Raw genomic sequence first — 27882 nt, forward strand, 5'->3', positions numbered from 1 at the left:
GCACTGTTTCCTGATGTATTGCTACAGCTCTTGCCTTGTCAGGATCTAGGTGAATTCCTTTCACTATCACTTCATGACCAACTTGACTTCAGAGTTGTTCAGTAAATCTTTTCCTGTTCATCTCCGGTTCATCCAGTGAGCTCTGTCTAGCAATTGTACCAGATTCTGATCATTGTCTGGGGTATTTCACAGATAGAGATGAAGTGATAGCTCAAGATAGCATCTTGTCCAAAGAGACTAGGCATTATACCAAGGAGTTTACAAAAGAAAGCCACTGAAGAATTAAAGCTAATCTGATGAAGACAGGAGTGTCATCTTCAGGCCAAACATGAGAAATGAGATTAAGGACCAATAAACCAGAGTAGTGCTTGTGAGGAATACTAAGCTAAGCAAGTTAAAAAATTGCTTATGATGCATCATTTTCCAGACAGATCATGGATGAATTTTTCAGAACTGTTCACTCCCATAGGAACTGATTATCTTGTCACCTTTGAGTACTATCCTGACTACTGGGAGTTACAGCAGTGATGTCAATGACTGCCTGTGAGATTGTAGAATGTCTGAAAGTGGCAAAGGTCTTCAGTTTAGGAGTAAAGAATGTAGGCATTTAACTCTGTGGTAACTAACAAATTCAAGTATTGGTGCAAAGGATACCTTTCTGTGGTCAGGGCTTGAAGTCTGTTGCTGGGTTACAATGAAGCAATTTTTTCCCTAGAGACTTGAGATTGCTTGACGCCCTCACCTACAGTAAGGAACATTTCCTACATTGCAAGGAACAGGAAATAATCTTATCAAGTTTTTGGCATGTGACTCAATTTGACACACAAATCTTTCCTTCAACTTAGTGAAACAATATGTTTTAAAAAGGGAACTCATGTCTGGGGGTAAACACAGTAACAAACTATACAGCACTTCTAGGTAAAAACAATAACTGCAGATGCTGGAAAGCAAATACTGGATTAGTGGTGCTGGAAGAGCACAGCAGTTCAGGCAACATCCAATGAGCAGCGAAATCGACGTTTCGAGCAAAAGCCCTTCATCAGGAATAAAGGCAGTGAGCCTGAAGCATGGAGAGATAAGCTAGAGGAGGGTGGGGGTGGGGAGAGAGTAGCATAGAGTACAATGGGTGAGTGGGGGAGGAGATGAAGGTGATAGGTCAAGGAGGAGAGGGTGGAGTGGATAGGTGGAAAAGGAGATAGGCAGGTCGGACAAGTCCGGACAAGTCAAGGAGACAGTGCTGAGCTGGAAGTTTGAAACTAGGATGAGGTGGGGGAAGGGGAAATGAGGAAGCTGTTGAAGTCCACATTGATGCCCTGGGGTTGAAGTGTTCCGAGGCGGAAGATGAGGCGTTCTTCCTCCAGGCGTCTGGTGGTGAGTGAGCGGCGGTGAAGGAGGCCCAGGACCTCCATGTCCTCGGCAGAGTGGGAGGGGGAGTTGAAATGTTGGGCCACGGGGCAGTTTGGTTGATTGGTGCAGGTGTCTCTGAGATGTTCCCTAAAGCACTCTGCTAGGAGGCGCCCAATCTCCCCAATGTAGAGGAGACCGTGTCGGGAGCAACGGATACAATAAATGATATTGGTGGATGCGCAGGTAAAACTTTGATGGATGTGGAAGGCTCCTTTAGGGCCTTGGACAGAGGTGAGGGAGGAGGTGTGGGCACAGGTTTTACAGTTCCTGTGGTGGCAGGGGAAAGTGCCAGAATGGGAGGGTGGGTCGTAGGGGGATGTGGACCTGACCAGGTAGTCACGGAGGGAACGGTCTTTGTGGAAGGCGGAAAGGGGTGGGGAGGGAAATATATCCCTGGTGGTGGGGTCTTTTTGGAGGTGGCGGAAATGTCGGCGAATGATTTGGCTTATGCGAAGGTTTGTAGGGTGGAAGGTGAGCACCTGGGGCGTTCTGTCCTTGTTACGGTTGGAGGGGTGGGGTCTGAGGGCGGAGGTGCAGGATGTGGACGAGATGTGTTGGAGGGCATCTTTAACCACGTGGGAAGGGAAATTGCGGTCTCGAAAGAAGGAGGCCATCTGGTGTGTTCTGTGATGGAACTGGTCTTCCTGGGTGTAGGTCCTGGGCCTCCTTCACCGCCGCTCACTCACCACCAGACGCCTGGAGGAAGAACGCCTCATCTTCTGCCTTGGAACACTTCAACCCCAGGGCATCAATGTGGACTTCAACAGCTTCCTCATTTCCCCTTCCCCCACCTCATCCTAGTTTCAAACTTCCAGCTCAGCACTGTCTCCTTGACTTGTCCGGACTTGTCCGAACTGCCTATCTCCTTTTCCACCTATCCACTCCACCCTCTCCTCCTTGACCTATCACCTTCATCTCCTCCCCCACTTACCCATTGTACTCTATGCTACTCTCTCCCCTCCCCCACCCTCCTCTAGCTTATCTCTCCATGCTTCAGGCTCACTGCCTTTATTCCTGATGAAGGGCTTTTGCCTGAAACGTCGATTTCGCTGCTCGTTGGATGCTGCCTGAACTGCTGTGCTTTTCCAGCACCGCCAATCCAGTATATACAGCACTTCTATCCATTTAGAGCAGATATTTTCATTAAAAGTCTCAAAACAACACAGCTAGTCCAGAAGCCCTTTAAATACTGTACATTCAATTTCATAAGTTCTCCAGATTGTGGACGTGTCACAGTCACGTAGGGTGAAGAGGTAATTGTTTATTTCAAAATCAAGTGTGACTGTAGTTATCTGCAAGTTTCCTTGATATAGTTTAAAGTTGTTTTGAACAGAACCTGTATATTGAAAAACTGACCTAAAAACCTGCAGCGCATTGTTTCTAAATCTACTTTTCTGTTTCATGTGGTTGATTGCAGATTCTGCCAAAGTCCCTTATCAGTCTGTTGACTCATAAGGATTGGAAATTCAATACATCAAGGGGTTTTTATAACCTTTTGTAGATTTCCTAAATGGAATTAATTTTATTTGAAAGCTGTAATTTGACCAATGCACTGTAACTTGGAATGCAGTATTGGTCTCAGGTACTTAATACCTTAAGAGATCATTTTGGAGATCATGAACCAACATTTGTTTTAATTCCACAACTGTTTTTCACAGGTATTTTATTCAATATTTAAGAAGGTTATTACTCTAGGCAGTTTGACACATTAACTGCTGCAAAGGTAATTACGCAAATAGCCTGAAGTCCATCCAGTACTATTCTGCTGTAAGTCCAATGAGAAAGTGGTGCAACAGCCAAAATTAGATAAGGACATGAATGCACTGGGTCCCGTGCTACTTTAATTCCATGCATTCCAAGCAGAGGCCTCCCAGGTATTTCCTTGGCCCTGACCTGTGAATTAGACAGCAGACCGAATGAAATGAATGCCTGGCAACTGACAGTAATGGAGTTCACTTCAGGGTCTAACTCTAGTATTCATGTTAGATTGATGAGCTACAATTCAAAGGCTTCTGGGCTGAGGGTCTGAAGGATTTAGGGGTTTCCTTTATTGGGGAGCACCTGAGATATGCCCCCAGACATGTGGGTACACATCTAGATTGGGAGAAACCTGCTCCCATATTCAGAAGTAGTGCATTGAACATTACTGCGCAGTACAGGCCCTTCGGCCCTCAATGTTGCACTGACTTGTGAAACCAGTCTAAAGCCCATCTCACCTGTACTATTCCATTTTCGTCCAAATGTTTATGCAATGACCATTTAAATGCCCTTAAAGTTGACAAGTCTACTACTGTTGCAGGCAGGGCGTTCCACGCCCCTACTACTCTCTGAGTAAAGAAACTACCTCTGACATCTGTCCTATATCTATCACCCCTCAATTTAAAGCTATGTCCCCTCATACTCACTATCACTATCCGTGGAAAAAGGCTATCCCTGTCCACCCTATCTAGCCCTCTGATTATCTTATATATCTCAATTAAGTCACCTCTCAACCTTCTTCTCTCTAACGAAAACAGCCTCAAATCCTCAGCCTTTCCTCATAAGGCCTTCCCTCCATACCAGGCAACATCCTAGCAAATATCCTTTGAACCCTTTCTTACACTTTCACATCCTTCCTATAATGCGGTGACCAGAACTGTATGCAATACTCCAAGTGCGGCTGCATCATATTGAGCTGCAATATGACCTCATGGCTCTGAAACTCAATTCCTCTGAGGTGGGGAAAATCACCAGTCTTGAAGTCAGAATTGAGATTCAAAGACAGAGTTGATTGTACTAAGAAACGGGAGCTCCGGAGGGAGAGAGACATCCGCCAGCAAGGCTGTCAGCTGTGAGCCTTCTCTCACCCTCGGAGCATTTGTCATAATATTTTATACATTTCAGGGTATAATGGTCCAAGTGTCGAGTCTTTATTTGTACAGTATGACTTGTTTACAGAAAACATTACAGAGTCATTGTCAGTTTCAGCATGTACGCGGAAGTCCACTACTGCAATAATTTGTCATGATCGTTCTTCCTGAAATGGAAGATCGCTTTTCATTACTGCAAATCTGAAGTATTAACACTTATATACAAGCAGTCTCAGGTAGTTAACATTTCTAATGAAGGTGGTGGCTGTACTCAGACACTTCAGCATGCAGTAGACATTACTGATGTGTATTCTCTCGCCCACCCGCCTTAAACTCATCATCTATGTTCTGTGTCTATTGTGCTGGTATCCTGTTGGCCTCAGGCAGTGTCTGTGTTTGTTTCGCTGTACTTCTCCATGTAATGGCTCAGTGGCCATCTTGAGTGCTAAGTGACAAACTTATGGCTCAGCGGCCATCTTATGTCTGTGTGCCCTGTGTTAGCATGCCCCATGTCAACTCCCACTTCATTCCCCTCTTTGAGGTCAAGGAGGTGACTTCGGTGATCTCCCACAGACCACCAAACTCACATATAGAAGTAGGCCTTTTCTAAGGTCTCCCCTTCCCGAGGGGTGTCAAGGAGTGAGAGTTTCATTAGGAGCTCTTCTGTGGTGACACTGGCTGTTGGAACTGCCTACCTTCTAGCAAAACTTTAAACACCTGAGGCCTAGGCAGAATATCAGTATGAGTGAAATAAAGATAACAATCCTGTGTGACAATAGGGTCCCCAGGATTTGCCTTTCAGCCATTCTCGCCAGCTATCTCTTCCTATGGCCCCTTGTCTGAAGTCAGCCAGCTGGTCCCGAATGTTTTTGATCACCTGTGTAATATTGTCAATGACATGTGTTATACACTTCTCACCAAAGATTGTACATACTCCCCCTTGTTGGGCTAACTGATAATCCACTGTGTAACGTGTCTGCTGTGTGTAAAGCCTGACTTCAGCCAATTCACCATTGATTGCTTCAAGAGCCTTTGACGTATTGTTCCCTAAGATTGTCAATCCACACACAATGTAGTTTTGGTTTTTAGCGCTGACAACCCCTCTGCCCCGTCCAAAGATAGAGATCCCAAAAACCCATAACCCAGTGATGATCCCAGCATGGTGGGGGTCTGCTAATCAGTGCAGAATTCCCAGCTAATGGGGTGGGTCAGCATCCTTCTCTGAGCATGTCCCCCGCTGGGGCATGGTACACTGAGGGGACCTATCATTCCAACTGCAAAAAGGTTCAGGAGGTTTGGTGTGTCAGCAGCATAAATCCCCTTAAATAAGAAAATGAATCCCTTTGCTGCCTGATAGCATACAGTATCCTGTTCCTGGGCCTGTTTGTCCACCCATCTCACCTCTGACTCCCTGTTTGTTCCCACCAGCTGGTAGGTATCCAATAGGTATGTCCATGTGGCAGAGCTGACGTGAGTGCCATTCACTGTCCACATATAAATTGCCTTCCCATGGTCATGTTCCAGCATGCCTGCTCGCTGCAGGTGCAGGTAAGTTGTCCCTGGGTGATTGTACTATGCTGGTGAGTATATTATGTCTGCACACATGAACTTTTTCTAGGTACCAGGGCATAAACACATCCCAACCCTGGCCTGTGAAACAGAATGGGTAATCAGCGATGTTTAAATAGGTCTTTCCCTCCCCCTGTGGGGTGCCCGAGCTCATGGGCCAGTGGACTTGACCAATTGCACACAATTGGGAGTCCCCTTTTGTATTTTCCTAGCTGTCCCTTATATGTCATGCCCGAGGTACTATTATGTATAAGTCATGAGGGGTTCACACAGGGGTGGCCACAAATAAGGATTCGACTGATCGTGCCAGTGGCTAACAGACAGTTTAGTTCCCATGTAAATTTAGATGGGTTTTATAAAAGAGGTTATCCTCAAATCCCGACAGGCCTCCGGCCATTGCAATATTTAGAAACAGTAGTATATACTCAAGTATGTACATGATTAAGCTTAAATGAGGTTAATAGTCAGTGTCCCTTTTTTTCCACAATGGTACCCAGAAATCTGCAACAGTAAGTGATTTCTGTGTCTTGTCAGCAGTTTTATCCGTGCCTCTGGGTGGTTTGCTTGGTTGTGGTATCGGTGCTCTCCCCTTGGTCACTGCCTTGCTCATAATTCCTGTCTGTGCCTGGGGGATGGTCAGTCATATTACTTTGTTCATAGGAGTCCTTATATGGTTTGAGTTGGGTCCGGTGCTTCCATGTGCCTTTTCCCCTTATGTCCATACAGGCACAGGTGTCACCATTGATTGTAACTTCGTACGGCCCATTTTATTTTGAGGTAAAGCCTGATTTGTCAGGCAGGGTTCATATGAGGATGCGGCTTCCAGCTGCTGGGACCTCAGGGAAGGTTTTGAGTTCACCTGCCTTGTCCTTTTGCTTTGTCTCTCAGTTACCAATTTATGCATCCCTTTTAGTTGGGTGGTTAATACCAGAACATATGTCCAGAGTTTGTCTTTTAGAGGACCTACATTGCACCTCCCTGTTATAATGTTCTCTGGTAATTGCATTGCTCGCCCAGTCATTAATTCATATGGTATTAGTCCGGTTGCCTGATTCGTGGTGGCTCTTAATTTCATTAATATGGCTGGCAGCACTTCGGTCCATGTCCTTCCTATGTCTGTATGGCCTTAGCTAAAACATTTTTAAGGGTTCTGTTCATTCTCCCTACTATCCCTGAGCTCTGGGCGTGATAGGGGATATGAAATTTTTGTCTTATCCCTAGTAGCTGGCATACTGTTTTCATAACTTTGCCTGTGAAATGTGCCCCTTGATCGGAGTCGATAAGTAGGGGTACCCCCCACCTCAGGATTACTTCCTCTGCTAGAATCCTGGCTACAGTGGTAGTGGTACACTTTTTGGTGGGGAATGCCTCTACCCATCGGGTGAACCGGTCTATGATAAGCAGGCAGTAAGTTTTCCACGGGAAGGTGGCAGTGGCCCTGTGAAATCCATTTGGAGGTGTTCCCAGGATCCCTTTGGCTTTGGTTGGTGTCATATCCTAACTTTTATGGGCCTACCTGGGTTGTGCTGTGCGCAAACCACGCATCTGCGGCAGTGTTTGGTTATATCGCTTGCGATTCCCTTCCACCACCTCTCTCTCCCTAGACTTGCTATCATAGCTTCCCTGCCTGTATGAGAGAGCCCATGGTGCAGCTCGAGCAAGGTGTTTTGCATGCATAACGGTGCTGCCACCTTGTCCGCTTGCTTCCAGACACCGTCCTCCCCTTTGTGTGCTCTCTGCTTTTTCCATCTCTCTCTTTTCATGCGGGATATCCTTTTGCAGCAGCTGTATGTGAATAGCATCTGCTGCTAGTTCTATTATTGCTATTGGAACCTCATCAATGGTTTCCTGCTCTAAGGCTCGCTGGGCTGCTCGGTCTGCGGCTGGTTGCCTTTAAGTTTCAGCCAGCCTGGATTATCTTTCCCTGGCTCCTTTTGGTGCCCTGTTGATTTTTATTACTGCAGCCTCATTTGGCTGTTCACTGGCGCTCAGCAGTGTTTGGATTCTTAACTGGTGTTTGATGGGGGCTCCCCTAGTGTTGGTGAACCCTCTTCTCCCCCATGCAACCACGTAGTCATGTACAACTCCGAAGGCATCTTGGCTGTCTGTAGAAATGTTCACAATTCCCCCCTTGACAGCTCAAGTGCTTTGGTTAGCACTACTATCTCTGCTACTTGTGCGGACTGACTTCCGTCAATTCTTCCTGATATAACGGTCTCTAGTTTATTGTTTACCACTGCTCATCCTTTCCGGGGCGACCCCGCTATATATTTCCGTGACCCATCCATGAAGAGGGTCTCCTCGGCTGTGTCTAGGGGGGTATCCTTTATCCTACCCCTATCTTCATCCCCATCAATAGCTCCACAATTGTGCGGTTCCCTTGTGTCTGGAATTCCCTTGGCTGGGCTTTCTTCCGTATCCCTAACTATTACCACAGACTGACTTGGTGGGAGGAGAACTTCCTCCCACGTTCCCCTTCTCATATTGGAGACAGCCCTCAGCTTCCTGGTGTTTAACATTTCCACCAGGGTGTTTTTGGTATGGAGGATGACATTCTATGTCATTACTGTGGGTTCGCTGACCCTCACGGCCCAAGCAGTACAGCCTAAGACCACTATGCATCTGGGCAGCCTGGGGGCTACTGGCCCTTCCATGATAGAATAATACAGGTCTTCTCCTGCCACTGTGGTCCTGTGTGACCACTGTGGAGTAAAATCCTTCCTCATTATTACAATATATGTGGAAGTCTTTACTGGGATCTGGCAGCCCTAGCCTGGACGTGGGGCGGAGCGCGATATTAACTGAGTTTTTAGCACACTGTAAACCTCTCCCTGTTCTGGTCCCCAGGTCAAAGGTTCCAAGGCGGGCTTGCCCCCTTTGTTTAATTTTTGAATCAGTTCAGCCAATTTTGCGAACTCTGGTATAAAGCTCCGGCTATTGTTAAATAGCCCCAAGACCTTTCTGACTCCCCTTACAGTAACAGGATTATGGCATTTGCTGAATTGCCTTCTTTCGGTCGCTTGACATTTCCTTGAGTCCCTGGGATATAAAGTGTCCCAGGTATAGGACTTGTGCATGTTCAGTTTGTGCTTTTGCGGGGCTGACCTTTAACCCTGCAGCTGCCAACTCATGCAACACGAGGTATAAAAGCTTCCTGGTGTCCTGATTCGGACTCTGAAGCAATCAGGATATCGTCCACATATTGTAGGGCAGTGCTCCCTTCTGGTAAATCTGTTTTGCTGAGGATGTCGCTCATCACTTCGATGAAAAATAGTGGGACTGTTGTGGAATCCCTGTGGCAGGCAAGTCCATGTGTCGTCCCTGTCCCTTACTTTGAAGGTGAATTTATTCTGGGATCCGGAGTGTAGTGGGATGGATCAGAATCCATTAGCTATGTCTAATTATGTGAAGATTTTGTGATCAGGGGGCAATCCATTTAGAATTGGGGAAGGTCTGCTACAGTGGGATGCAATTTGGGGGTGACCTTGTTTCGCACCATGGAGACAGTGGTGAGTCTGTAGCTCCCATCAGGTTTTATGATTGACCACGTTGGGGAATTGGTTCTACTTGTGGTTTCCCTCAGGACTCCCTGTTTTACTAGTCTTTTAACTATCTCCTTGAATGCTTTCTCTGCTTCAGGCTTGATTGGTATTGCTGGTGGGGCTTATGCTCTGGTCTGGGCACCATGATAGGGTCCATCTCGACTAAACCTGTCTAGCTTTGTCTCTGCCCTTGCCTCGAAGAACGATGGCTCTGAATTCACCCTTTTCAAGGTTCCAGTCTCTACTGGTGGCTGCAGCTACTTTAATAGTCTCGAGGTGACTTGTAAGTTTCCCAATCTCAGTCTTTCGACCGTCCTGATTTGGCCAGATCAATTTTCCTTTTGCACAGTCAATCAAGACTTCATATCCTTCATGAGATAGTTACCCATTATGCTGCCTTCATTATTTTGGCACACATAAAATCTCATAGGGATATATATGTTATTGATTTCCACGAGGGTAGTCTCGATTAAGTAAGTGGGTGTCTTATCCCCGAGGTAAAAACAATGACTGCAGATGCTAGAAACCAGATTCTGGATTATTAGTGCTGGAAGAGCACAGCAGTTCAGGCAGCATCCAAATAGCTTCGAAATCGACGTTTCGGGCAAAAGCCCTTCATCAGGAATAAAGGCAGTGAGCCTGAAGTGTGGAGAGATAAGCTAGAGGAGGGTCGGGGTGGGGAGAAAGTAGCATAGAGTACAATGGGTGAGTGGGGGAGGGGATGACGGTGATAGGTCAAGGAGGAGAGGGTGGAGTGGATAGGTGGAAAAGGAGATAGGCAGGTAGGACAAGTCCGGGCAAGTTATGGGGACAGTTACTGAGCTGGAAGTTTAGAACTAGGGTGAGGTGGGGGAAGGGGAAATGAGGAAACTGTTGAAGTCCACATTGATGCCCTGGGGTTGAAGTGTTCCGAGGCAGAAGATGAGGCGTTCTTCCTCCAGGCGTCTAGTGGTGAGGGAGCAGTGGTGAAGGAGGCCCAGGACCTCCATGTCCTCGGCAGAGTGGAAGGGGGAGTTGAAATGTTGGGCCACGGGGCGGTGTGGTTGATTGGTGTGGGTGTCCTGGAGATGTTCCCTAAAGCGCTCTGCTAGGAAGCGCCCAGTCTCCCCAATGTAGAGGAGACCGTGTCGGGAGCAACGGATACAATAAATGATATTAGTGGATGTGCAAGTAGGTTAAAGATGCCCTCCAACGCATCTCGTCTACATCCCGCACCTCCGCCCTCAGACCCCACCCCTCCAACCATAACAAGGATAGAACGCCCCTGGTGCTCACCTTACACCCTACCAACCTTCGCATAAACCAAATCATCCGCCGACATTTGCGCCACCTCCAAACAGACCCCACGACCAGGGATATATTTCCCTCCCCACCCCTTTCCGCCTTCCACAAAGACCGTTCCCTCCGCGACTACCTGGTCAGGTCCACGCCCCCAAACAACCCACCCTCCAATCCTGGCACTTTCCCCTGCCACCGCAGGAACTGTAAAACCTGCGCCCACACCTCCTCCCTCACCTCTATCCAAGGCCCTAAAGGAGCCTTCCACATCCATCAAAGTTTTACTTGCACATCCACTAATATCATTTATTGTATCCGTTGCTCCCGACGCGGTCTCCTCTACATTGGGGAGACTGGGCGCCTCCTAGCAGAGTGCTTTAGGGAACATCTCCAGGACACCCGTACCAATCAACCACACCGCCCCGTGGCCCAACATTTCAACTCCCCCTTCCACTCTGCTGAGGACATGGAGGTCCTGGGCCTCCTTCACCGCCGCTCCCTCACCACCAGACGCCTGGAGGAAGAACGCCTCATCTTCCGCCTCGGAACACTTCAACCCCAGGGCATCAATGTGGACTTCAACAGTTTCCTCATTTCCCCTTCCCCCACCTCACCCTAGTTCTAAACTTCCAGCTCAGTAACTGTCCCCATAACATGTCTGGACTTGTCCTACCTGCCTATCTTCTTTACCACCTATCCACTCCACCCTCTCCTCCTTGACCTATCGCCTTCATCCCCTCCCCCACTCACCCATTGTACTCTATGCTACTTTCTCTCCACCCCTATCCTCCTCTAGCTTATCTCTCCACGCATCAGGTTCACTGCCTTTATTCCTGATGAAGGATGTCTTATCCCCGCCTACCCTGGTAAGGTGGATCATTTTATTTGTGTGGGGTAAAGGTAAGTTGGTGATAGATTCGGCCACTTCTGTGTCTACCAACAACTCACACTTTCTACCTCCAACTACTTCAGGCACATAAATTCTCCCTTCAATCCTTACCCTTACGAATGGGAGCAGCTGGTTGTCAGCTCTGCAGACTCTGGTAGTCCTGCGGTTCCGCTATGTCGACCGTCCTCCCCTATAGTCTCGGGCTGCTGTGATATCGGGTCCACCATCTATCTGTCTCCATTTGTCCGTTGGGCAGGCTGCCCAGACCAGCTGGTGTAAATCCCACAAGTACAGTTGTTGCTCTACCCATATACTGTCTAGTTATATGCAGAACCTCTTGTTTGCACTTTGGGACTGTAACTTGCCCAGGGAGGCCATGATCAGTTGCCTTTCTCTCAAGGTAAAGGGTTTATAGTTTGCTTTGGGCTTCAACTCTGTCACCCTCTAGTGACTGACGAGAGATTATATTCTTGCACCTTCTGCTCTGCTGAGGGAGCAGTTGGTCCCTGCTGTACAGTTTCGTAGAATGGGAGAGAGTCAGTCTCCCTTTCCTCCTGTACTTTTTCTAATCTTTGTTCTTTATCTTTATCCTATCCTCCAGCTCCTTAATTTTTTCTTGGCCTTTTCTTTGCCTGCTTGTTTAGTTAGGCCTGCTAATTGGTACACTAACATTACCCCTATCTTTTTAATTTTATTTCGCTTTTCTTTGTCAATCCAGTTCCACTGCTGTACTAATGTCTGGGATGGGTCCCAGCCATCTTTCTTCATCAGTTCAGTCAGCGCTAGTCTGCCTGTCTTGTATTTCTCAATAAAGGAACCTGCTGTATCCCCATTAAAATCCTGATCTGCCGTCCCGCAGATTGTGTACCCCTGGAAATAACCAACAGTAAAGTGTCCTTAACCAGTGGGACTTCTCTACCCCCGGCCACTAATACTGTCCCAACACTGTCCGTAAGGCCATAGCAGCCTTCTAGCAAGGTGTGCTCTCTACAGGTGGGACTTCGCTACCCTCCTGGCAAAAGTGAGGACTGCAGATACTGGAAATCAGAGTTTAGATTAGAATAGTGCTGGAAAAGCACAGCCAGTGAGGCAGCATCTAAAGAGCAGGAAAATTGACGTTTCAAGCAAAAGCCCTTCATCAGGACTGGAGGCAGGGAGACTCCAGGGTGGAGAGATAAATGAAAGGGGGATGGAGCTGGGGAGATGGTAGCCAAGAGTACAAAAGGTGGATGGGGGTGGGGATGAATGTGATAGGTCAGAGAGGGGTGGAGCGGATAGGTGGGAAGGGAGATTGGCAGGTAGGACAGGTCATGAGGATGGTGCTGAGCTGGAAGGTTGGAACTGGGGTAAGGTGGGAGGAGAGGAAATAAGGAAACTGGTGAAGTCCACATTGATGCCCTGGGGTTGAAGTGTTCCGAGGCGGAAGATGAGGCATTCTTCCTCCAGGTGTCGGGTGGTGAGGGAATGGTGGTGGAGGAGGCCCAGCACCTGCATGTCCTTGGCAGAGTGGGAGGGGGAGTTGAAATGTTGGGCCACGGGGCGGTGGGGTTGATAGATGTGGGTGTCCCGAAGATGTTCCCTAAAGTGCTGTGTGAGAAGGTGTCCAGTCTCCCCAATGTAGAGGAGACCGCATCAGGAGCAACGGATACAATAAATGACATTGGTGAATGTGCAGGTGAAACTTTGATGGATGTGGAAGGCTCCTTGGGTGAGGCCTTGGATGGAGGTGAGGGCAGAGGTGTGGGTGCAGGTTTTGCAATTCCTGTGGTGGCAGGGGAAGGTGCCAGAACGGGAGGGTAGGTTGTTGGGGGCGCGTGGACCTGATTAGGTGGTCACAGAGGGAACAGTCTTTGTGGAAAGCAGAAAGCGGTGGGGAGGGAAATATATCCCTGGTGGCAGGGTCCGTTTGGAGGTGGCGAAAATGTCGACGGATGATGCAGTTTATGCAAAGGTAGGTAGGGTGGAAAGTGAGGACCGGGGGGGTTCTGTCCTTTTTACGGTTGGAGGGGTAGGGTTTGAGGGTGGAGGTGCGGGAACTGGATGACATGCGTTGGAGAGCATCTTCGACCAGTTGGAAAGGGAAATTGCTGTCTTTAAAGAAGGAGGCCATCTGGTGTGTTCTGTGGTGGAACTGGCCCTCCTGGGAGCAGATCCGGCGGAGGCAGAGGAATTGGGAATACAGGATAGCATTTTTGCAGGAGGTAGGGTGGGAAGAGGTGTAATCCAAGTAGCTGTGGGAGTCGGTGGGTTTGTAAAAAATGTCAGTGTCAAGTCGGTCATCATTAATGGAAATGGAGAGGTCCAGGAAGGGGAGGGAGGTGTCAGAGATGCTCCAGGTGAATTTAAGGTCGGTGTGGAATGTGTTGGTGAAGTTGATGAACTGCTCAACCTCCTCACGGGAACACGAGGTGGCGGTGATGCTGTCATCAATCAACTTCTCTACCCTCCCAGCTACCATTACTAGTCAGTACCTACCAGTCGGTTGGGAATGTTGGTTCAATGGAGTCTGTTCTCTACCGGGAATCCTCTACCTTCCCAGTCACCTCTGCTGTTCCAACACCGCCTGATAGGCCCAGAAACCTACCTCTAGCCTGGTGTGCTCTCTACCAGGGGGACTTTTTAACCCTCCTGGCCACTGCCACTATTCAAGCTCTGTCGTTCTGCTACTGACTGACAGGGTATCACGGTTACTCTCAGTGTCCACGCTTCCCACCTCGGTAACATGCTGCTCCATTGGAGTTTGGCTCTTGGTCAGAGTGATCGGCTCCTTTTCCTCACTACTTCAGTTTAAAACACAATAACAGACAGTACCCAACCTTTGACCAGGCTCTAACTAGACACTGTGTGCTCGCCCCTAGAGAGTCCAACATTACCTGACTTTGCCACTTGTGCTTCACAACTCCTAGTGCCCTTGACACCTCAATTCCCACTAGGAGAATGTGAGGACTGCAGATGCTGGAGATCAGAGCTGAAAAATGTGTTGCTGGAAAAGCGCAGCAGGTCAGGCAGCATCCAAGGAGCCGGAGAATCGACGTTTCGGGCATAAGCCCTTCTTCAGGAATGAGGAAGGTGTGCCAAGCAGGCTAAGATAAAAGTAGGGAGGAGGGACTTGGGGGAAGGGCGTTGGGAATGCGATAGGTGGAAGGAGGTTAAGGTGTGGTGATAGGCCGGAGAGGGAGTGGGTCGGAGAGGTCGGGAAGAAGATTGCAGGTCAAGAAGGCGGTGCTGAGTCCGAGGGTTGGGACTGAGATAAGGTGGGGGGAGGGGAAATGAGAAAGCTGGAGAAATCTGCATTCACCCCTTATGGTTGGAGGGTTCCTCAGCGGAAGATGAGGCGCTCTTCCTCCAGGCGTCATGTTGCCATGGTCTGGCGATGGAGGAGGCCAACGACCTGCGTGTCCTTGGCGGAGTGGGAGGGGGAGTTAAAGTGTTAAGCCATGGGGTGGTTGGGTTGGTTGGTCTGGGTGTCCCAGAGGTGTTCTCTGAAACGTTCTGCAAATAAGCAGCCTGTCTCCCCAATGTAGAGGAGGCCACATCGGGTGCAGCGGATGCAGTAAATGATGTGTGTGGAGGTGCAGGTGAATTTGTGACGGATATGGAAGGATCCCTTGGGGCCTTGGAAGGAAGTGAGGGGGGAGGTGTGGGGTGCGGGGTGCAAGTTTCTGAACCCCGCTCCTCCAATCGCCACCAGGACAGAACCCCACTGGTCCTCACCTACCACCCCACCAACCTCCAGATACATCATATCATCCTTCGTCATTTCCGCCACCTCCAAACAGACCCCACCACCAAGGATATATTTCCCTCCCCTCCCCTATCCGCGTTCTGGAAAGACCACTCCCTCCGCGACTCCCTCGTCAGATCCACCAACCCAACCTCCACTCCCGGGACCTTCCCCTGCAACTGCAAGAAATGCAAATGCATGTGACATGTGACACTGAGTATTTCAGATATTTTAATGTATTGCCTGGAAGTGTGGTGCAGGCAGTTTCAGTTTAGGCATTGAAGAGGGCAATAATAATTTAAACAGGAATTAATGTGCAGGGTTGTGCAGAAAAGGCAGGAGAATGGCATTAACACACAATGCTCATTTGAAGAGCTGATACAGTCATGATGGGCCAAATAGTCGCCTTCTGCATCGTAACAATTTGTGATTCTGTGCTATGTGGCACCACTATCGTGTTAAATGAGATAGATTCAGAACAGATATAGCAACACAAAGCTCAACTCTCAGAAGGAGCTACTTGCCAGCAGCAACTTGAATATTAAAAGGGAAATAATATCTGAAATCAGACCAATCCCACTGATGTACATGTATCATAGTAAGTATAGACTAATGGGACCTTTAGACTTGCATCACTTGAGTACATTTACTTTAATATTGAAATACAGACTATGCACATTAATTCAATAATTTTGAATTAACTACTTTCTACAATTTCTGTTTCGTGCTTAGGTACCGAACCCAAAGCTGAGATTGCGAATCCAGTTTCCAACCCTGAGACTGGAAGGCTTACAGCCAAACTGTGAGAAAGACTGGATTTCTATTGATGGTAAACGGTATGGGAGCATAACAGTCAGTTCAACAATCCATTTATTAAATCATTTGCTGAACATGCCTGTTCCAAGTCTGATCTAAGGCTGGATAATACATGCTCCTGCCAGTTGTGTTTTTGGTGTGGGGGCATGTAAAGTAGATGACATTTCGAGCCCACCACCTACCCATCTACCCTGAGCTCATCCCCTTAATGCAGACAGTGGGAAGGTGCTAAAATAAGCAGCCTAGTCACTATATGTAAATAAATATTTAAATATCAATTGGACAGGAGTGGGCTGCCCATTTGTTATTTTAAAGTTTTAAAAAGACAGGTGGGAAAGGTGGGAGTACTGTCTTTGGAGAAGGCCCTTTACACATTGGGATTGCCCCCTGAAAAGATAGTGCCACCCACATCCTTCCTGCATAGCGTCATAGAGTTATAGAGATGTATAGCATGGAAACAGACCCTTCAGTCCAACCTGTCCATGCCGACCAGATATCCCAACCCAATCTAGTCCCACCTGCCAGCACCTGGCCCATATCCCTCCAAACCCTTCCTATTCATATACCCATCCAAATGCCTTTTAAATGTTGCCATTGTACCAGCCTCCATCACTTCCTCTGGCAGTTCATTCCACACACATACCACCCTCTGTGTGAAAAAGTTGCCCCTTAGATCTCTTTTATATCTTTCCCCTCTCACCCTAAACTTATGCCCTCTAGTTCTGACTCCCCGAGCCCAGGGAAAAGACTTTGCCTATTTACCCTAACCATGCCCCTCATAATTTTGTAAACCTCTATAAGGTCACCCCTCAGCCTCCTACGCTCCAGGGAAAACAGCCCCAGCCTGTTCAGCCTCTCCCTATAGCTCAAATCCTCCAACCCTGGCAACATCCTTGTAAATCTTACATGATCATAATTAAAAATCCACCGCCTCAATCTCCTCTCTTAGGTGGGCAAATCCTCCCCTGCTCTATATGTCCCTGTCATTCCTAACTCTTGAAATCATGACTGCTGTACTGGTAGCACTCACTATCAAGTTCTGATGCTGCAGCTGCCAGTCAATCAGATAAGCTGGCAGCTCTAGCGGGTGGGCATTGCTCCCAGTCAAGTGAGGTATGAAAATCCATTCTCAACCAGTCAGTACTGCATGTAATTTCTGCAGGGCAGCCTTCTCCTTTCCTGGTCAGCCTCTGACTGGCTTTTTAGTTGAACTGGTGGGGATGGTGGTGGTGGGAGTCATCACCTCTGGTAAGTTGCTATAGTGTATCTTGTAAATAGCATGCTCTGCAACCATATTGTCTCAGTGTTGGAGTGAAGGTTTACCGTGATGAATGTGGACCTGTTTCATCCTGTATAGTGTTAAGGTTTTTATTGGTGACCACCTCTACAACATAAATCAGAAGTGGGGATGTTTGCTGATGGTTTTTTAAATTCATTTAGGCAATGTGGCCTTTGTGACTGGCCCAGAATTAATAGGCCATTTTTAATTACCTTTGAGAAGGTGATGGTGAGTTGCCCTAAAGTCATAGAGTCACATAGCACAGAAGAGTCCCTTAACCCACCGAGTCTGACATATGTTCACTAATCCTAATTTCCAGCGTGTGGCCGAAAACATTGATAATTATTATATTTCATGGGCTCATCCAAGAACTTTTGAAGGATTCTGAGATTTTCTGCCTCTACTACCCTCCTAAGCAGTGCATTGGAGATTCCTACCACTGTTTGGATGAAGAATTTTCTTTCCTCAAATCCCCTTTAAACCTCCTACCCTTCACCTTAAAATTATGCTCCCTTATTATTCACCCTTCAACTAAAGGGATAAAAACTGCTTCCTATCCACCTTGTCCAAGCCCCTTATAATCTTGTACACCTCAGTCAGGTCCTCCTTCAGTTTTCCCTGCTTCAAAATCACAACCCAACTTTATCTAGCTTCTCTTCATAGCTAAACTGCACCAATGCAGGCAACATACTGGTGAATTACCTCTGCACCCCATCCAATGTAATTACATCCTTCCTATAGTATGGCAACCAGAAATGCAAATATTAGTCCAGCTGTGATCATATTTTGTACAGCTCCAATATAATCTCCCTGCACAAATAATCTAGGCCACAACTGATAAAGGCAAATGGCCTATATGCCTTCTTAAACATTCTATTAGCGTGACCTTCATGGATCCATGGACAAACACCCCAGGATCCTGCAGTTCCTCTGAGCTTCCAAAAGTGTCCTGCCATTCATTGAACTGCTGCAACCCATCTTGTGTAGATACAGTCGCTGTGCAGTTTGAGAGAGTTCCAGAATTTGCAGTGAAAATGAAGAAACGGCTTTATATTCCAAGTTAGGATGGTAAATAGCTTGGAGAAAAACTTGCAAATAATGGTGTTCCCATGTATCTGCTGTTCTTGACCATCTAGATGCTAGAGGTACTGAATTTAAATGGTGCCGTCAGAGGAACCTTGAGTGTTCTGTTCCATTTGAAACTACTCAAATAAGAATTAATTAGTGCCTGCAAATTTAAACAGCATTTAGAATCTTGGTATGGCCTGTTTATCCTTGTCTGCTCCATTCTGCATCCTATGCCTGTGGAACTTAGAGGGAGCATTGATCGTGAGTCAAAATTTAATTCTCTAGTTTCTTGTATTGACCAAAAGTTTGATGTGATGATAATCAAATTCTCCTTTATATTCTGTGTAGCTGTGACCATCACAAAATACACTTGGAAATCTGGTCATTTTTTGTACACAATACTGCATGAAGAATAATCTTTTATTTATTCTTTGACCCTTTCATGTGCAATGTGTGTGACAGCATTTTTGCCACTGTGCAATATTTGTGTAAAGATTTGTAGCTAAGGTGCTGGTTGCCACAGTTGTGGGTATGTTTTCCGAGCTAGGAAACTGACTTGCAGACATGTTGTCCCCTGTCCTGGTAACATCCTCAGTGCTTTGGAGCCTCCTGTGAAGCGACTGTGTCTTCTGGAATTTATTTGGTTTCGTTCCTGCTGCTTCCTGTTGCTCGCTGCAATGGTCATTATACTGGGTCTATCTAGGTCAACATGTTTATTGATGGAGTCCATGCATGGCACTCATCCATGGATTCCACCAATAAACACATTGACCTAGACCCAGTACACTGACCACTGCAATGAACAACCAGAAGCAGCAGGAACAAACCTAAATAAATTCCAGAGGACACAGTACAGCAGCACTTCACAGGAAGCTCCAAAGCACTGAAGACATCACCTAGAAAGGGGACAACACATCTGCAAATCAAATTCCCAGTTCTGCAAACACACCAGCAATGTACAATATGTCAGCTACCAATGTATTGAACCATCCATACAAGCTCTGCTTCCATTCTGCATTTGTGGGCATTCAACACTTTTCTGTCTGCTGACAATCTGAAGCACCCAGTTATATCTCAACCCCTTCTCACTTGCTTTTGCAGGTCACCTTGCATGTCCCATTATTGTCTAGTAATTCCAGAAAAGCTTAATGGAATGTTGTGTTCTCTGGGAAAGTATTAGCTGCTTTGCTACGCACCACTGCCTTTTCTAGGATCTGAGAGAGAAGGAAGGGATATTTGTTAGCACAGAGGGATGTTTTAAATTTAGGAGATAGCCTAGGTTCCATAGAAACCAACTAGAAGCAAGTTAAATATTATTGAAACTCCATGCACAATAACATTCTGGATTTCATTGTGAGACCCTGATGTATGCCCCTCTACTGATTCATAAAAGCACAAAACACATACTGAAATTCAGGATAGAATAAAGCCATAGAATGTTTACATCCAGCGTCAATGCTAACTCATATTACAACAAAATGTGGAAATAAAATAATTCCTTGGCTGTATTTAATCTTTCTGCATCATGGTGCGTTTTATTGGTTGTTTCATATTTTGTTCAGAGCCCTTGGCATGAAACCCATTGGTTTGTTCATTACCTTTGTTCATCCACTTCAATTACTGTTAGTGCATTACTCCATATTTATAAAGGCATGGGCCAGTGATAGATTCACCATGTAGTAAAAGTTATCCTCATCTGCTTAACACCATACCACCATGCACATCATGGACAGATTTGGAGCTACACAACAGTCACAATGTGTATTGAGACACAGATACCTCAACTGATAAACATCATTCGTCATTGACTACCTTGTAATATCATGTCAATTTTGATGCCATCAGTACAAGTGCACCAGTAATTGTTTTGCTGTATCTGAACAAACCAATGAGTTTCATGCTTTTGATAAAGTCCCACATAGGAGGTTAGTGAGCAAAATTAGGGTGCATGGTATTGGGGGCAAAGTACTAACTTGGATTGAAAGTTGGTTGGCTGACAAGAAACAAAGAGTAGTGATACACGGCTCCATTTCGGAATGACATGCAGTGACCAATGGGGTACCGCAGGGATCAGTGCTGGGATCGCAGCTTTTTACAATATATATAAATGATATAGAAGATGGTATTAGTAATAACATTAGCAAATTTGCTAATGATACTAAGCTGGGTGGCAGGGTGAAATGTGAGGAGGATGTTAGGAGATTACAGGGTGACCTTGACAGGTTAGGTGAGTGGGCAGATGCATGGCAGATGCAGTTTAATATGGATAAATGTATGGTTATCCACTTTGGTGGCAAGAACAAGAAGGCAGATTACTACCTAAATGAAATCAATTTAGGTAAAGGGGCAGTACAAAAAGATCTGGGTGTTCTTGTACACCAGTCAGTGAAGGTAAACATGCAGGTACAGCAGGTAGTGAAGAAGACTAATAGCATGCTGGAGGGATTGAGTATAGAAGCTAAGAGGTTCTTCTGCAGCTGTACAGGGCCCTGGTGAGACCACACCTGGAGTATTGTGTGCAGTTCTGGTCTCCAAATTTGAGGAAAGACATTCTGGCTATTGAGGGAGTGCAGCGTAGGTTCACAAGGTCAATTCTTAGAATGGCGGGACTACCTTACGCTGAAAGACTGGAGCGACTGGGCTTGTATCCCCTTGAGTTTAGAAGACTGAGAGGGGATCTGATTGAGACATATAAGATTATTAAAGGATTGGACACTCTGGAGGCAGGAAACATGTTTCCGCTGATGGGTGAGTGCCGAACCAGAGGACACAGCTTAAAAATACGGGGTAGACCATTTAGGACAGAGATGAGGAGAAACTTCTTCACCCAGAGAGTGGTGGCTGTGTGGAATGCTCTGCCCCAGAGGGCAATGGAGGCCCAGTCTCTGGATTCATTTAAGATAGAGCTCTCAAGGATAGTGGAATCAAGGGTTATGGAGATAAGGCAGGAACAGGATACTGATTAAGGATGATCAGCCATGATCATATTGAATGGTGGTGCAGGCTTGAAGGGCAGAATGGCCTACTCCTGCACGTATTGTCTTATTGTCTATTGTCTATGAATTAGGCAATTTTGTCTCAAACATGGAAGATGAAAGTTGCAAATGCAATTCAAATTTGATGACTTTGTACTAGCAAAACAAACTGTCCATGAAATTATGTAACATGAAAAAAAATAAAGGGAGATCAGGCCAGATATTAATGGAATGCATTACTTGGATACTTTTGCTTTTGATATTGGCCATCTGAAGCATAAAATCCAGGCCAATATTAAACTTTCTTATGGTCCAATCTATAACTAATACATATATTTATGCAAATATTCAGATGCCTATTCTAACTGAAGTAATGGAAGTATAATTCCCTTATTCTAGTAAACTCATTTTTGGTTTTGGATGTTTTGTAGCCTGTCACAGTAGGACGCATGGTGGCCAGGCCCACTAAATCATGGGTGATACATTACTTCTGTCCACATACCAGATTTATTACTCCCATTGCCCAACCAGGTTGTACCCTGTACCTGTTCACATCTATCCCCACTTCACCACCCTGCCCCCGCCACCCCCTTTTCCTGCAGCTCCCCCCCACACCCAGCCCCAATCCTGAAGAAGGGTTACACCCAAAATGTCGACTTCTCCACCTCCTGATACTGCCTGGCTTGCTGCGTTCTTCCAGCCTCCTGACTGTCTACTTCTGTCCCCGCTTCAGACAAGAAAATCTTTCCCAGTTAACTCAGAGTACAGAAGGGACTGACATGGGATTCTTGTCTGCTGGCTCATTTATGAACCTATGACCACGGATCTCACTGCAATTTAATAATGAGCCAAGTAGAACACAGATTTGTACATCTTAGAGGATACAATTCTTAAGATACAAACTTAGTTCCAAACTAGATAATAAGAGAAAAACTGAACAAGTTAATGCATAAGTTTGAGAGGAACTACAGCTTATGATATTCTACATTGCAAAGGCATAAAAGGCACATCAGATGATTTTCATAAAATCATACAGTACAAAAGAAGCTTCTAGCCCATCAAGTCTGCACTGCCAAAAACTACTCTAAATCCATACTAGTCCCACTTTCCAGGACTTGGCCAGTAGCCTTGAATGTTAAGACATTTAAAGTGCTTGTCCAAGCACTTTTTAAAAGTTTTGAGCTTACTGTAGAAGGCAAGGCATTCGGATTTCTGAGTGAAATCGTTTCCTCCAATCCCCTCGAAACTTCCTGCCTTCCACTGTAAAATTATGTTCCCTCGTTACTGATCCTTTCTGACCCTTTAACTTCGCTTTCTATCCACCCTATCCATGCCCCTCATTAAACTTAACACCACAATCAGATCCCTTCTCAGTCTTCTCCACTCCAGAGTACGCAACCCGAGCTTCTCCAGTGTATCTTCACAGCTGAACTGTTCCATCCCAGCAAATTCTTGTGAATCTCCTTTGCACCCTCCAGCTATGGCCTAACCAAAGTATAGCTCCAATATGACCTCCCTGCTCTTAAATCTATGCCACAAATGATAAAGGCAAGTGTCCCATATACCTTCTGAACTAACCAATTCACCTGTCCTGCACTTTGCGGGATCGGTGGACAGCATCCCAAGATCCTGCTGTGCTTCTGAGCTTCTTCGTGTCCTACCATTCATTAAGTATTCTCCTGTCTTGTTATGTATTTCAAAGTGCATCAACTCACACTTATCAGGATTAAATTTCATGTTGTTGATCTGACCAATCCATCTATGTAATTCTGTAACCTTCATCTTTCTTCCTCGTGTCATTTACCTGACCAATATTCATATCTTCTGCAAACTTACTAATCAGCTCCTCACTCCCCACCCACACATTTATTTCCGCATTGTTTGTAGATATCACGAGCAATAAGGAACCCAGCACAGATCCTCCGTCTCATACCACTAAGCCAATTTTGGATACACCTTGCCGAGTTACCCTGGATCGAACCTTCTTACCCTATCAGTCTCCCATGCGGGATCTTGTCAAAGGCTTTGCTAAAATAAATATATAACTTATATCAACTGCACTATCCTCATCTACATCTGGTCACCTCTTTAAATGTTCACTGAAATGTGTAAGGCATGACTCCTTCTGACAAAATGCTGACTATTCTGATGAAATCTTGCCTCCCCAAGTGGAGAGTCAAAGAATATGGTGCTGGAAAAGCAAGCCGGTCAGGCAGCATCGAGGAGCAGGAGAGTTGAAGTTACGAGCATAAGCCCTTCATCAGGAATGAGGCCACATTCTTGATGAAGGGCTTATGCCCAAAATGTCGACTCTCCTGCTCCTCAGATGCTGCCTGACCAGCTGTCCTTTTCTAGCACCATACTCTTCAACTCTGACCTCCATCTGTAGTCCTCACTTTCTGTCCAAGTGGAGATTAATTCTTAACCTCAGAATTTCTCAAGTAGCTTTTGATGAGGTTATGAAAGCTTTTAACAATTACTTTGAACTCAGGGTACTTGCAACAGCAAGATTTAGTATCTGTATTATCCATGTCCATAGTTAGTGTTGAATAATATTTCTTGTTGTGTTCTTTTGCCTGAAAGAAATGTACAACTATTGTAATGCTTACATTCAGTCCTTCAGTATCAACCATTGCCTATCCACTAGCTGTGCCTTTTCAAGGAATTTACCCAGTCTAATGGATCCAATCTACCCTCTTACTTTCATTGTTTCCTTTAAGTTTAGGACCCTAATTTCAGATTGCACTACTTTGCTTTCTATACCAATGACAAATTTAAGACTGAGATAGATAGGTTCTTGAATATCAAGGGGATCAAGGGTTATGGAGAGAAAGTGGGAGAATGGGATGAGAATCTTATCAGAGCTGAAAAATGTGTTGCTGGAGAAGCGCAGCATGTCAGGCAGCATCAAAGGAGCAGGAGAATCGACATTTCAGGATTCCTGAAGAAGGGCTTATGCCCGAAACATCGATTCTCCTGCTCCTTTGATGCTGCCTGACCTGCTGCGCTTTTCCAGCAACACATCTTTCAGCTCTGATCTCCAGCATCTGCAGTCCTCACTTTCTCCTGAGAATCTTATCAGCCATGATTGAAGGGCGGAGCAGACTCGTTGGGCTGAATGGTCTAATTTCTGCTCCTTTGTCTTATGGTCTTTAGAATTCTATCGTATTGTGTTCACTTTTTCCAAAGAACGTTTCACAACAGTGCTATTAATTAATCCATTCTCATTGCACAAAACCAAATGTAGGATACCCTGTTCCCTAACAGGAACTCAATCCCATAGTAATTATTGCTAATGTAGTTCGTACATTGTATAAGATGTAAGTTACCCTGATTACTGGGGCATTCTTGCTATGTGCATCTTTGATTTCCTGTCCAATCTCCTACCTTACAACAGCATCATTGATCATGTAATCAGAGCAAAATTACTTTAGTGAGTCAACACCAACATTTTTTGTATTTATGTATTGCATGGAATCACTTATTATTTGTAACTGTATGGATTTATACGTCATTTCATAGTTCATGGTCACAATGACTGCTGCTCTTTATTTAGATACTGCGGTGAATACTCCAGGTCATTGGTGGTACCTAGTACATCTAATGTTCTAAAAGTCCAATTTCACTCAGACTTTTACACCAGTAATCTTGGATTTCGTGCTGAATACAGCAGCTTTGATCCTGAAGAAGGTGAGCACCTTCAGCCAACTCAGTAAATGGTGTTAAACGTTTGATACTGGTGAGGCTTTCTCAGCCACTTTTCCTCATTATACCAGGTTATAAAAATGGAATGAAAGATTCAAACCAGTTGACGAAATGGTATCACCACAATGGGTTGTGGATGAACCAGCTTATTGGCCAAGGGAATACAGAGGCACTAATATACTCTCTTTTGGAATAAAATGTATTTAATTTTATGTCAAACCGAAGCTTGTTTTAATATTTCTAACATTAGTAGGCAAGAAGATGTCGTATTTTTCAGTTCGAAAATCGAATATTTCTACATCTTGAATTGTCATGTGACTTTCACTTACATGTTTACAAACACAGAAATAGTTTCTGATATTAGCTATTATTAAACACAGTTTTATTCAGTAATGAATATATTTTATCATAGGCAAGTTAAATGACAAGCTACCATGTCAAAAAAGCAAATTGCTCAATATAATGGATATTTTCTCACCAAAAGATATATATAATGTGTAATAAAAATCTGCACTTTCCTGACTTGCTGGTATTAGAAAAAATAACGGGTATGATTCAGATTATCTTCTACTTTGACCGTACCTTTTTCAATTTTAGGCACACTGTTAAGTTATAACAGATTTCCCTCATGGTGAGAGGTACAAGATAAAGTAGTCTTGTTTGCCCAACAAAAAATGTGTAGGCAGGAGGGATATTGTAGGCAGTCAGACATAAACTGCTGAATTATTACTTTGTTGCTGAATCAAAATGTCAGTGGTTGATGACTTAAGTTGGAACTCACTGCCAATTTAACATAGTTTCCAAGAACCAGCGAAAGCTGGCAGCAAGCAACATTGGGTAAATAATCTGTTTAAATTTTGAAAAGTTTCTTGTGATCAAGGAGGAGTAAATCTGCCACTTCTGATCAAATAAAGAAATCTTGGGCTTCTTTTGCCCTGGTCTAGCCTCCTTCTGCCAGCTATCAGCCTGACCCAGACTTCCTGTGACCTTCAGGTATCTCCCACTGGTTTTAGACAAGAGGCAGATTCGTATTAAGAGCAGCTCAGGAGTTAAAATATCCAGGCTTCAGAACAAGGAATTTGCTGGGGATTCAATTCAATACTCCACCCAACTCTTAATATGGCCCATCTTACAGTCAAAATTTGAGCTGAAGTAGTATATGTAATAATTTTTTTCACGGCTTAAAAAGGGATAGGACCTCATCTATAAAATGGAACTACAACACTGGGGATTCTCCTGCTAATCTGTCACAATTTCACTGAGGCATCCCGAAATACTTCAGGGGATGGTGTAAATTGAATTCACAGCATTTCCACAGTGTTTTCTCAACTCTTCTGTCGAACCTTTGGTAAGCATGTGGAAGACTCCCCTTTGATTATTCACCCTGTTAGGGTAAGGGTTTTATAATCCGAACCAAAAGTGATTTTTTAAAAAAAGTTCAGGATTTAATTAATTTGCATATTCCTTTCTTTGCCAAAACTTTAAAACCTTATTTAAACTTACCAAATAAAGTCCTGCAGTTTGACAGTGTTTACATTTAGTGTTAACATTTTGAACATCCCCTCCAAGCTTCATGTAACTCTGTAATTCTTGCAGGATTCTTTTCCTTAAATTAACCTGTTCCATTCATATTAAATAAATTTAAAACAAATACATGCAGAAAGAGTTAAGTTTGGCTCTTATTTGGAACATTCTCTTTCCACTGATGCTGTCAGACCTGCTGAGTTTCTGCAGCACTTTGTTATTTTATTTCAAATCTGCAGTATTTTGCAGTTATTGAAAAAAATATACTTTTATTCATGTTTAAATACAAACTTGCTATGCTTGGCTTACATACTTAAGATATTACACATTCTGTTCCATAAATGGATTTGCAGAACAATAAACTGATATTCAAGGATATCGTTACAAAAGATTATAGGAAATAATTATGTCATTTTTTTGAAGAAATCTAGCATAATGTTTTTAAATTGCCAAAACTAATTGCTAAAATTTTTAGGATCAAAGCAGTAGACCTATCAAAGTAGAGGGGAAACTCCTCTGGGTGGTTCGATGGAGGCAATGGCTGCAGTGCACTGGTTGATGCACGGGAGCCTCTGGTACTGATGATCTCACTGCCTCCTCCCAGGAGGCTGTCTCCATTTTGATGGCAGTTTCTGCAGAATTCGAGATATCATTCTGTTAGCAACAAAAAGCTAGTACAACTACGAAATTGGACATTGTTTTGTCTGTATTGGCTGCTAGCCTCTGTCCCTGTCTATCAACAAACCCATCACCATAGACATAGAAAAACTCAACCCTGTTTATCCTCATTCAAATTGCAGTTATCTTCAATCTTAGTTGACACTGTCATTCTCCTTCTGCCTCACACTCCACTTCCAGTTTCAGCTTTCATCTGTCCTATTGCTGTCCAACGTTCGCCTTCATTGACAACTTTGCGATGTTGAAGTGATAGTTACTTTAATCATCCTGTTCAGACATGTTAAAACACACCTCTGCAGCAGATGTGACTTGAACTCAGATCTTCTGGCCAAGGCAAAGGGATTTTACCACCATAGCATAAGAGCCTCCAAACATTTAAAGTGATGGTTGTGATTCATATCCTCGTAATCTCAACCAGCCTATTGTCTACTCAGGACGTAAACTACTTGACCTAATGTGCACTCAGGTACATCGTAGGCTGGTTTTAAAAAGTGGCACAGTCAAAGTATTTCGCAAAGGTTGCATATCTGTCTTTGGCTAGGACTTAGGCAGTAACCTAGGGGCAGTATGGACAGAAAA

At 45.0% G+C, this 27882-nt stretch overlaps 1 protein-coding gene across 3 annotated transcripts in view; it reads left to right on the forward strand.

The window, feature by feature from the left end:
• The window catches only part of LOC140486344 (suppressor of tumorigenicity 14 protein homolog), a 136193-nt gene that overhangs the window by 57149 nt on the left and 51162 nt on the right, over positions 1–27882 (forward strand). For all 3 annotated transcript variants that reach the window (XM_072585346.1, XM_072585348.1, XM_072585347.1), the window contains 2 exons: positions 15991–16094; positions 24953–25086. In XM_072585346.1, the coding sequence (XP_072441447.1) occupies positions 15991–16094; positions 24953–25086 (238 nt within the window). The remainder of the gene's footprint in view (positions 1–15990; positions 16095–24952; positions 25087–27882) is intronic.

The sequence above is a fragment of the Chiloscyllium punctatum genome, chromosome 15, assembly GCF_047496795.1.
Source record: "Chiloscyllium punctatum isolate Juve2018m chromosome 15, sChiPun1.3, whole genome shotgun sequence".
In the NCBI taxonomy this organism is placed as follows: domain Eukaryota; kingdom Metazoa; phylum Chordata; class Chondrichthyes; order Orectolobiformes; family Hemiscylliidae; genus Chiloscyllium; species Chiloscyllium punctatum.